General features: G+C 32.6%; 1 protein-coding gene across 3 annotated transcripts; it reads right to left on the reverse strand.

Moving 5' to 3' along the window:
• Positions 1-2,449: 2,449 nt before the first annotated feature.
• Positions 2,450-6,179, reverse strand: LOC116349239 (acetylcholine receptor subunit beta-like 2). 3 transcript variants are annotated; one of them, XM_031780588.1, is made up of 12 exons: positions 5,926-6,179; positions 5,641-5,837; positions 5,557-5,574; positions 5,376-5,486; positions 5,252-5,305; positions 5,055-5,186; positions 4,718-4,978; positions 4,470-4,645; positions 4,236-4,388; positions 4,125-4,174; positions 3,005-3,120; positions 2,450-2,947 (listed from the first exon to the last, which is right to left on the reverse strand). In XM_031780588.1, exons 1-12 carry the CDS (start codon positions 5,981-5,983, stop codon positions 2,720-2,722), a joined length of 1,554 nt encoding a protein of 517 aa, XP_031636448.1. In that variant the 5' UTR covers positions 5,984-6,179; the 3' UTR covers positions 2,450-2,719. The 3 variants fall into 3 exon arrangements, with proteins under 3 accessions (XP_031636448.1, XP_031636447.1, XP_031636446.1); XM_031780587.1 differs by having other exon boundaries at positions 3,005-3,105; positions 4,083-4,174; XM_031780586.1 differs by having other exon boundaries at positions 4,083-4,174.
• Positions 6,180-12,315: the final 6,136 nt, after the last annotated feature.

The raw sequence follows: 12,315 nt of genomic DNA on the forward strand, positions 1-12,315 counted from the left end.
GTTCATAGTTATAATTTTTCAACTTGGTTAATCAGCAAAAAAACATATTTTTATTGGTCATCAGTAGTTGATCAATTTATTCATGTCAATTTATCATTTGGAGCAGCATTTGCAATGTCGTCTGCATTTTCATTGGCACCGACATGGACACGGTGTTGGCTTTCGGCGATACAGTCTTCGACAATTTGATTATGTGATGTTCGATGTTGTGGTTTTCGTTTTATTCGTCTTTTTGGTGGTGGATAGGGGTATGATGGAAGTATTGGACATCTATAGGCACACGCTGTTGTTGTGATAATAGTTTAAGGAGCATATGGGAAGCAAGTTGCCACATTAACACAGAAATCACCACTTTTACCATCATACCAAAGCGACTTATGCAACTTAAAATGGGCTTATTCGAACGCAATAAATCCATATTGCGAAAACGTTGACGCAAACTAGTAATAAATTGGTTTGGTATGGTCACAGTAATTATGCGTGCATCCAGGTTGGTTATTACTATATTTGCTTGCATAAAAGTCCGTAAACTTTGGTTTCCATATTTTTGTGTATCGGTGTGTAATACTTGCACAAATGAGGCGCAAGTTTTGTTCATACCGCCTCCATTGAAATTATCAGCGGTTGGATCCAGCCCTAATTAATATTCATTTTTATCATTGAAATCGAATATTGTGTCATTTTTATATGCATTACCTGTTATGCGATTAATAGCACCATTTAATGTACAACTCGTGTCACCGGAAATATGAGCACCGAATCCAAATGCAATAAATTCAATTTGACTAACATCGAGATAAAAATTCGTAATGAATTTCGCCAAATAATATCCAATTGATGGAATGATTTCCGATACATTTCTACGTACTTCGTACAACTGGATATTGCCACATAGTCAACCAAAATTACGAGACCATTGATTGCACTTGCAAGTTGTTTACTACCCAATGCCTCCATCCTTTTATTTTAAGAAAAAAGATATTTTAAAATCTCAAACATCTCATCTAAGAATGATAATAGTCGAACCAGTTACATTGGCAACGGACCATGCGTCTGAAGGCAGCGAAATTAACCCACCCTAGCATTCAATGCTTTGCATTACTTTTTTGAATATCATATGGATACGTGTTCGAAACCACAGCCAGTCGACACATTTGCACAGATGTTGTAGGTCAAAATGCGACAGAAAGTCCCAACGAAGAACGTGTCCAAGATAAATAGAAGAATTGCTACTGCAAAATTTTCATTGAACGAATAGGGTAACAATTGGCATGACTTTTGTTACATAGTTTTGAATTCGATTTTTTAAAAAGAAACAAGAATATAAAAATGTTGTAAAATGAATAAATGTATTTGCGACATAATTGAATAAAATCGTATTTATTTAAACAAAAAGGAATTTAATCCAGTTTAAGTATGCAATTCTTATTTGAATTTTCAACTTTAATTTATTTTGGAATGAATGCGAATTTCGTAACAACTTGATGAACTGGAAAGAGAAAGTAGCGGAAAAAAATATATATCTCATTCCAATCGACAAATTTCAGTACGATTTGCTGTGAATTTTGCCAATAAAACTATTCACATTTGGCTTGCACGATTCAGCTTATGAATTAAACATAACTTTTAAATGTAAAACACAAACAACACGACTGAGAAACTTCTAAAACAATTTTATCGAAAGATATGAATTTAAAATTCAAAATAGGTTTACAACTGTTTTCATGATTGTTGTTGCATGTCTCTGAGGAGCGTAAGAAAGCACAGATGATGTTTGTGTTGAAGTTTTTGCCTGTTCAGAAATTTGCATTGGTATCGTTCAATCGTTTCATTGAGCCAAATGTATATTTGAACTTAAACAAACAGCTGCAATCATTTCGAATCGAAATCCTTCTTGTATCACATTTCCAGGCGACCCAATTATCAATCAAGTTGTTGTATGCTGATTTTTTTTATCCATATTTATTTTGCTACATCTCTTTTCATAGTCAGTAAGGAAACTTCTTGAGAACGAAAAAAAGCGAAAAACCGAAGAAAAATAATGAAGAATAGAATAAATCTCCTTGTTGTTTTCCAATCAGGGACCGGGTCGCATATAGAATCATACGAGATATTTATACTTTGTATAAACGCAGACGCAACATATCCGTCGCTGTTCGCTTTGTGCTGCGCTCAGTAAATACAATGTATGTGCGTGCGTCTCTCAATGGTCACATGCACACACGAACATGTATTCGCATGCTTCATACATAACGAAAGGCGATGGATACGTTGCGTCTGCATTTATACTTTGTATATTTATACTGCCTGCGTTTTTTATGCTAGTATAAAATTATACGCGACCCGGTCCCTGGTTCCAATATCAAAATTAGATTAAGTTATCTCAACTGTTGAGAAGTTTAAGTTAGATTTCTTCAATCTCTATATTTGTAATGAAACAGCACCGAAATTAATTCGTATATATATTTTTATTGTAAGTGTAACATCATTTCAATTATCATTTTGTTGGTATTTTTATTTCACTAATTCGATCTACGTAAATGAATACTGCTTTGGTGTTCTATCAATAGGTAAATACGTTGCCTCTCTCTGTGCTCCATGGTAAAATGTTAACAATATATTGCCGTTATGTTGATTTATTTTGTTTTTCCTTGAGAAAACATATGTGTAATACAAATAGTAAAACTTGAGTGTATCAAGCGAATTTGCTTTTGACAATTTATGTAGTGCCCAAAGGTTCGTCAAAAATAGTTAATTTGCGGCTATCAATTGCACCATCCGCATGGAGGACAATTTCACTAAGTTCCTGTGCCAAAGATTTACGCGTGTCATACAACGATGGACTTTGAAAAATGATGCCCAGTGTGCCGCCGATACAAATCATTGTAAACAACCACAATAGAAATCGATCCAAAACCATCGAAATGAATTTCCACTCTTGAACAGCCTAAAGCACGAACATATTGTTATAGCTTATTAGATATTTGAAGCAATAATAATTTACCTCGTTATCCTTATCCGCATCTTTTATATGTTGAGCAATAAATCGAACACCACGTAATGCCTGCAACACGTCTGGCGTCAATTTCCGGGGAAATATGTTGTCTGAGTCAGAATCAGCTGCAATTTTGTCCGAAATTCGATGAGAAAGAAAATAAATTAGAAATACATTTCTTCATTACAAACCTTGTATAAAAAACATTGAAGCAAAAAAAAAAAAAAGAGAAAAGAAGTTAACACACTCAAAGCTATTTTTACGTCATCTAAATTTGAAAAAAGATTTTTAATTTCAAGCTGGTCTGTTTACTTGTTTGTTTTTATGTTGATACATGATGGAGTTTGTTGCATTTAATTTTTTTTTATTCAGCGAATAAGAAGAACAGGCAACAAGTACACCGTAACGACATATTATTTAAAAAACACATACACATATAGAGAAAGTATAGAGGACAGAGATTAAGATAGATTTTAAATCACAAATGACGTTCAGAAAACAAGAGATTGAAACGTTTTTTTAAATGCATGCCAAAACATTACATTCTCATCTTTCCCAATATATAATAAATGTTTGTTTACTTTCTATTTGAAAAGATGAGTAAGAGATGTGAAAAAATAGAGAGAGAGAGAGAGAAAAACTAAACAAGTTGACAATTGATTGAGCATTTGATGAATGGTTTTTCGCGAACTATCTAATTTATTCCGGTTTATTAAATCAAAGTCTTCATGCAGACTTGTGCGTTCATAGAAGTTGCCAGGAAAAAATTCTGCACATTCGACTCTAAACAATGTTCAATCATTGTCGAAACGAAAAAAAGGGAACAGATTCAATTACTCGATAATAAAATGTTTCAGAATGTGAATGTCACATACGGTTGGTCTTTATTTCTCGAGCGAACTTGACACAAGATAACAAATTTCAAACGGAACGAAAAGAAAAACTTATGCACTTTTTTTTCTCAAACTAAAAACGATGATGAACGTGCCAATTTTACAACATCAAATGTTATGATGAAACCAAAGTAAAAAGTAAACGTAAGACATGATGGATGATGATGAGCAAAGAACGAACGGAGAGTTCTTACCAGATGTATGTGGCACATTTGAAGCAATATTTTCAAAATTACCATCTTGACCATCGATTTTATAGTCACTGGTGAAATCACTCATGCTATCTCTGCAATAAAAAAAATGCATGAAGTAGTTTTAATATAAAGAAGATTTTTTTTTGCTCCAACCTGACATCCATTTCATTGATATATCCATGGAATGGTGCGTTATCATCGTAATCGGGCATTAAGTATTTAGTGCGTCGCATCATCATTAGTTTTGGCAAAAATTCCAAGAAAAATTTTCGCACAAACGATGACATGTTATGTGTAGACGGTGATCTTTATTTTATTGAGTAGAAATAAAATTTGAATTTTCAGAATAGTTTCTACAAAGTACCAGAAAAAAACCCATTCGCTTACCGAAAATGAATATTTAAAACGCACACCGTTGTCCAAACAGACAACGATACCAATGTCATGGTAAACAGCAAATATTTGCCAAGCAGAGGAACTGCAAGTGATGTGGGTGGAATAATTTCAGCCAAAAGCAAAAAGAACACAGTCAACGACACCAAAATTGAAATGCACAAAGTGACCTAGTTTCACAAGAAGAGAACTCATTTTAAATTAGAATGCATTTTGAAAGACTTCTTTGAAAAAAGGTTTACCTTCTCCCCAGAATCACTAGGCAAGTAAAACACCAAAACTGTAAGGAATGTCAGAGCAACGCACGGAATTATCAAGTTAACTGTATAGAATAACGTCTTTCGTCTCAATGTGAACTTGAATGTAATATCTGAAAATGGTTCAGAAAATTCGGGATAGTATTCTTCATTGCGACCTGCCGGAACTTCCAGTATGTCCCATTCAACCGACGGATACAATTCTTTTAAATCGATTCCCAATGCAACGATATTACTTCCCTGCACCTGGATATAATTGATATCAAATTGGATAGGTTGGTATAGTTTTCTTAAATTAACAAACGAAATAGCTATTAATTACTTGATGCAAATGACGTAAATCAACTTGGGCTCCATTATAGGTCCACGAGCCGAATTTCATGAAGCAAGTTTGTTCGTCATAAGGAAAATATTCGACATTAATTTCACACGATGACTTGTAAATTGCAGGCGGCTAAACATTCAGATAATTTTATCGTTATTTTTTCAACATTTCAAGATTAGCTTCATGTGAAATACCTCCCAAAATACTTCTCCTGTGTACTTCAATGTGGCTTTCGTCATCAGTGTAACCTAAACATAGACAACAAAATATTTAATTTCAATAATATGAGAAAAAATGAACGTTGACTGTTCTTCAAACCTCATAATTTCCATCCCAATTATTAAAGAGAACAATGTCAGGCAACCAAATATGTTCCGATGGTATATAAAGCATCTCAACGCCTCCGTACTCTTCTGGATCCCATTTAAGCTTGTATTCATGATGTAAATAAAAAAAACTGTAGAATTTATGCTGTTTGGAAATTATTTTTTCATCTTACCTTATAATCGAACCATTTCTGTAGAAAAAAAAGAGTTCGTCATTTTGATTCAGTTTTTTTTCTAATATTTTTCACTAATATTACCTGTGGCACCCATAAATTTGTGGTCATCACTTGATTTTTTAAATTCACTTCCATCAATTGTGATAATTTTAAACCAAGCCAAACTGTCAATGTTTCGGTATTGTTGACAACAGGCCGAATCAGGCGATTATAATTACTCAATAAATCATCGTAAAGGCGTTTCGCATCTGGATTTGCTTCGGGTGATTTGACTCCGGCTATTTTAACGTTATTTTTTTTAAAGAAAAGATACAAAATTAACTTTCAAACCAATTATACGCTGTAATATTTGATGTAATAACTTGCCTCTAGAATGGGCTACTCCCACCCAAATAACAACCACTAAAGATACTTTCAACAACATTATCAGAATAGATATAATTTCAATACATCGGAATTCTGGGTATTTTCTCGTTTGTTATAATCAAATTTTAGTAAGTGAGTAAACTTGAAATAAGTATATTAATTTTTTTAATAGGATTTTGTCACAAAAATTGCAACTTTCCAAATAATTTTTTATTTTATTAGCACGAATAAAGTATATGGATGTGCCTCCAGAATCGATTTTTCTTGTCTGTGCGAAAGATGTTGAAAAATTGCAGAGAGACTCATGTTTTGATAGATGCTTAACATGGAAAATGCCACTGAACTGAAATTATTTGGGGAAAATGGAAAAAACCATAGTTTGACATATGTAGGTCTTGCGCAGTAAAACGCGCTTGAAACAACTCTGTGATTCAAAGCGTTTTTGAATCTATAATTAACAGTTAAACTGCATTGTATTCACTTTATTGTTCATTTCGAATTGATATATTAAATTCTCAAGTGCATATCGATTAACGCCAATTTTATGTGAAATATTAAAAAATAACTTAAGAATTTTTTGCCACAAATGTACGAACGTACGAATGAATGAAAGTTTTCGTCAAAGTTATCATATCCACCAAAGAATAGATACTATTAATAGCACTAGCTGATTAGATTTGCTGATATGCACAGACAAAAAATGTGTAGTACAATTTTGATGGTGTAAGCGCAGATTGTATGCATAAATATGGATTGATTTATAACATGAGCGTTTTATAGTTTAATTGTAATTACATTCTTGAATTTGTTCAGCAACTGTAAAAAATAACAATCATTTAATGTTTGTATTGAAAAATAGTTCTGAATTAGACATATATTAGAATATTATGTCAATCAATTTTAGTGTTTTACGCCAAGTCACATTGATCAATAGTCGTTTTGTTGTCATTGATCAATTTTCATTTTCAATCCCTAAAAAAACTCATTTACGTTGAAAATCAGACATTTTTTAACATGTCCAATTTAAATGGAAAATCAATATCTATCATATTAGAGTCGAATTTGGCGAATTATTCAAATTTCCATTCGTATTCGAAGCAAAATATTCGTTTGCCTAAGAAGAATTTTATCATAAACTTTCAACCAATCTACTTTTTCGCTCGAGCACTTGGTCTTTTTCCATTTTCTTTAGTTTATGACTCGAATAGTTTCATTCAAAAAGCAAAAATTAAATTTTTGGATTGGGTTTGGTTTATGATTTCAATTTGTGTGCACCTGGTGTTGGTTTGGATTTTTCTACAAAAACTGGCTCTCTCGCGAGATCATTTTCATGAGTGGGGAATTTTCACTATTTTTAATGACGGTGTTAGTGTCATTCAATTAACTCTACAAGTGACAATGATTGCAAGTGACTTGTACAATCGATCGCATTATATAGACATTTTAAAAGGGTTTACAAGTTTCGATAATAAGGTAATTATATTTTTTTCATTGAATATTCACCAAAAGTTTCTAAGAGTTACTTACTTGAATCATAAAAGTGTATCCTATTTTGTATCTACAATTATTATTTCTAACTATTAAAAATACAGATCGCCAGATTTGGTATTTACTTGGATTACCAGCGAAAAAGTTGTCAAATTATAATTATGTATTTGACAACTTTAATTTCGGGCATTGTGATGGCATTCATAGCCTATTACATCTTAAAATTCAGCCCAGAAAATTCTTCCTCATTAGAAATCACCAGATTGTGGATTTTCATTCTTGCAAACTGCTTCGTAGCGGCACGATATACATCATATGCTGTACTCATTTTCCTACTTTGTGATCGTTTCGACATTTTAAACTCATTGCTGAGGTTTCTTTATTGCACATAGAATTCATTTAATCCTTTTTTATCTGGGCTTCTTTTTTTTCAAATTCACATTTAGAAAACATTTTCCAAAAGATAGTTCAATGCTTCGAGGCAAAAAGGAAGCGATTGATATAATCAAATTTTTTGGCACAGAATATGACCGTCTAACTGGAATAATGGATGAACTAAACCACTGCTACTCATTACTAGTCCTATATCAAATTTTATTTCTTAACGAAATGTACCATTGTTTTATTTTTAAACGAATTTCCCATTTCAGTTCATGTTCAACATTGGGCTTGGATTCATTTTTTCCCTTGTAACATTTCTTGCATCTTTTCGATGTATTTTCATAGAAAATGAAACAATTAAAGTGATGTCACGAGCTGAGCTGGCAATGGAAATATATTACATGGCAATTTCAATAGTCATAATGTACAGCGGAACTTTAATCATTACTAAGGTTACGAACAAAATTCATGCAATCATTCATTCTATTTTTCGATGTAATTTTTTTCATTATTATTTAGAGTAAACAAATGTATAAATTAGTACACCTGATACTCAACTCGTGCCATGATAAACATGTTAATATGGCGGTAAGATTTGGTGACCAATTTTAATTATTCTAGAATATGTTCAATACACTTTAACGTCCTCTCATCAAATAGCTGGACTGTCTATCACGGCAAATACAATATCGATATCCGGTGGTCACTTGTGAACTATTCAATATCGATTGGACTCTGTTATATAACGTATGTTTTTTTTTTGTTTTACTTACAAAATTAGCTACTAATAAAATTGAGCTGGACGCTAGTATATCGCGTGAAATAATATATTGTAATGAAAAAAGAGTTGCGATCTATTTGCAGATGGCTGCTTCGTTCACCATCTATGCGACCTTATTGATTCAATTTGATAGGATAGAATAAAGGATGGAAAGACGTCTACTATATACACTACTGCTCGTACGGACACAACTGTTTTTTTTTTTTCGCATAAAAAATAAGTTTCCCAAAGTTCGACTGTCGGATTAAAAATAAATAAAATGTCTTACATCCGTAAGATGAACTTTTCCGCACTGTGATCCACAATATGCATTTATTATGTATCTTTTACCGTAAAATGAATTCACGAGAAAACTGAATCTGATACAAGTTTTGCGATACAAATAATTTTTGATAGACTTTTCAACGCCTGTATGATATCGTAATCATGTGAAAATTTGCAGATGTTATTTTTTTCACAAAAAGCTAACATTCTGAAAGTTTGAAGAGATTTCAATACAAATGAGTGGTACCTTCCATACAAAAATTTTTTTGAGCAAAAAATCCAAAAATTTGTTTTGGAGGTACCCCTATTATCCATTGAAATTTCTTCAAACCCTCAGAATGTTATTTTTGTGTGAAAAAAGTAACCTGTGCAAAGTTTCAGCTCATTACGATATCATACAGGCATGGCTTCCATACAAAAATCCTAATTTTTTGAAATTTTTGTATGAAAAGTGTGTCGAAATATATTTGTATCGCAAAACAAACATCATATTCGGTTGACTCGTACCCAAAAAACCCCCAATACATATTTTTGAGTGTTTAAGAATACATTAAATAACACTTTTGGAAGAAAAATTGAATTTTTCCCATGGATGACCATGGGTATCACACCAGACATGACACTTCACTCTATCAACCAAAGTCGCTCAAAATCTAATGGTTTCTATTCCTCGGCACCCCCAATCATCCTGTGAAGTCAGATTTTGAATTACTTTTCTTTTTTGAAAGCTATCGTGTTAACAAATTTTTGCGTAGAGGGTACAGGGTACGCACATACATTCGGACATCGAAAAAACGCTAGATTCGTGTTCTCTGGCCCCAAAAACACCCAGAAAACACATTTTTGATGGGTTTTAATTTTTCGACCGATTCCAATACTTTACCTTACACAAAGTAAAATCTCGAATAGTTTTGTTATATAGAAAAAATTGACTTTTGTTCTGGAGCTATATTTATTTATTCGGCTAATACGTAAAGTAGAAATCGAAAAGGATGCGTGATTCTTTTTACCTATCTGAAATTTTTCAAATATAATAACAGATTTGAATTGTACATTTTTATACAGAGACAGAGGCGTCACCAGGAATTCTATTAGGGGTGGGTAAGACACATGAAAAACGAGGGCAATTTTGAAAAAACGAGGACAATTTTGGGGTGATTTCTTTTTTTTTTTTTTGAAGATCACTTTTTTCGGTGAAAATCTCTAGCGAATCGAAAGAATTTCTCCTCATTTCACAACTTGGTGAGCTAAAAAAAAAGTTCCCCACTTTTTCCGTGAAAGTCTCTAGCAAATCGGAAGAATTTTCTTCTTCCAAAAACGAGGACATTGGGCTTGGGGGGGGGCCCCCCCGGTCAAGCGCCAGATATAACAGTATTTTTAGTTGAAGTCAAGTCAATAAAATTTAATTGCTTCAAAACATGAAGGGCTTGGTAATTCTACATTTTTCGTTGTAATAAAAAAATTAGAAATATGAATAATTGAATATATATGAGAATACTGCGTCAATCGATTTTAGTATATTGCATCAAGTCACATTGATAAAAAAACGGACTTCGAAGTTTTGTGGTCTGAAGAATACATTGAATATTGGGTATTAAAAATGTCCAGTCTAAATAGAAAATCAATTTCTATTATATTAGAGTCGAATCTGGCACATTATCGAGAAATTTACTCCAATTCCAAGCAAAATGTTACAGTTTATAAAGAAAATTTCCTCAACATTTTCCAACCAATTTACTTCTACTCTCGTGCATTTGGACTTTTACCTTGGACATTCATTTCTGACTCGAATGGTAGCATTCAAAGAGCTCGAGTTGGACTATTCGATTGGATTTGGTTTGTGATTTCGATTTGTATGCCTCTACTTTTGCTTTGGATCTTTCTTCAACATTTGACAATTCGGCGTGATCATTTTAAAGAATGGGGTATTGCTTGCCATTTTCATGATGCTCTTATTAGCCTTATGTTAATTTTACAACCTATAACAATTTCAATGGACTTATTTAATCGATCACGATTTATTGATATTTTGAAAGGATTTACCAATTTCGATAATAAGGTAATACGTAAAAATAAGTAAATACGTTTATTCAAATATGTCTTATTAAATACAGATTGCGAAATTTGGATTTTATTTGGATTACAAACAAAAACGTCGTCAAATTATAATAATTTGTTTGATAAGCTTAATTTCCGGCATTGCGACAGCATTCGTAGCATTTTTCTGCTTCAGACTTAATGACAGAAGTATTCTATCCATTGAAATCGCCAGATTGTGCGTATACGCACTCATGAATAGTTTTTTGGCTGCACGATATACAACATACTTTGTGCTCATATTGCTACTGTGTGATCGCTTTGATGCCTTACACTTTCTGCTGAGGTTTTCTTGCATGTCTTTTAAGAATTTCTAAATTTGTCTGAAATTTGTTTCAATTATGCACACAGAAAACATTTTCCTGTGGATATTTCAATGCATCAAGGCAAAAGGGAAGCAATTGAGATGATCAAATTTATTGGAAGAGAACATCATTGGCTAACTGGAATAATGGATGGACTAAACCACTGCTTTTCGATACAAGTCAGTATAGGCTCTATTTCTAACCTAAAGAAGTTTGCATAAAAAGTGAGCCTTTTATGTGTTTGCCTCTCTCACTCATGCAGACATTGCATTGAAATCCACATTTGAGTTATATAGACGTCTCACTCAGTGTACAAGGTTCTTTAGCCTAGTTTTTTCATAAGCACTTTTTTATTTCAGGCGATGTTGCACCTTGCGCTAGGGTTTGTTAATTGCCTTATAACATTTCTGTCTACATTTCGTTATTTTTTCCTCCAAAACGAATCACATAAGGCGTTATCACACGCTGAAATCACCATGGAAATACATCACGCAATCCTTGTGATGAGTATAATTTACAGCGGAAATTTAATTGTAGCCAAGGTAACGATAGAAATAATGACAATTCAAAATTTCTTTTTATGATTTTTATTTATTTTTCTGTTTTATAGGGAAAACAAATGACGACATTTTTACACGCGATCAACAATTCGTGCTATGACAAGGATGTGGATTTGGCGGTAGAATTTAAAAATAAAATAATTTTAATTTTTCATTATCTTTCCGTAATTTTTCGTCACTTTCTATTTACAAAATAGGTGACATTTCTATCTACGCAAATACAACAACGGCATCCTGTTGCCACTTGTGCTCTATTCAATTTTGACTGGACTCTATGTTATAACGTACGTTGGATGACGTTTTGAATTCATAGTTCAAAGTGATATTCTATAAATGAAAAATGTTTTATTTGTAGATGGTTGCCGCATTCACCATCTATTTGACTATTTTGATACAATTTGATAGGATATAAGAAATGCACGTAATAAAAAATTATGATAAGTTAATAATAATAAGCATTCCCACCAATATCGTTATTAGGATCGGAACCTAATAACGTTATTATGATTTTATT

This window comes from Contarinia nasturtii, unplaced genomic scaffold (genome assembly GCF_009176525.2).
Source record: "Contarinia nasturtii isolate CC-2019 unplaced genomic scaffold, AAFC_CNas_1.1 Cnas_scaffold_2806, whole genome shotgun sequence".
Lineage (NCBI taxonomy): Eukaryota > Metazoa > Arthropoda > Insecta > Diptera > Cecidomyiidae > Contarinia > Contarinia nasturtii.

What these genes read in the sequence shown, in the direction of transcription:
- LOC116349239 (XM_031780586.1), bottom strand. Translation starts at nt 5,983, where the DNA reads ATGTTGTTGAAAGTATCTTTAGTGGTTGTTATTTGGGTGGGAGTAGCC. An exon ending in CAGGAGAAGTATTTTGGGAG is followed by an intron (nt 5,187 to 5,251) that starts GTATTTCACATG and finishes CTGAATGTTTAG; the next exon opens with CCGCCTGCAATTTACAAGTC. An exon ending in ATGCGGATAAGGATAACGAG is followed by an intron (nt 2,948 to 3,004) that starts GTAAATTATTAT and finishes TTCGTGCTTTAG; the next exon opens with GCTGTTCAAGAGTGGAAATT.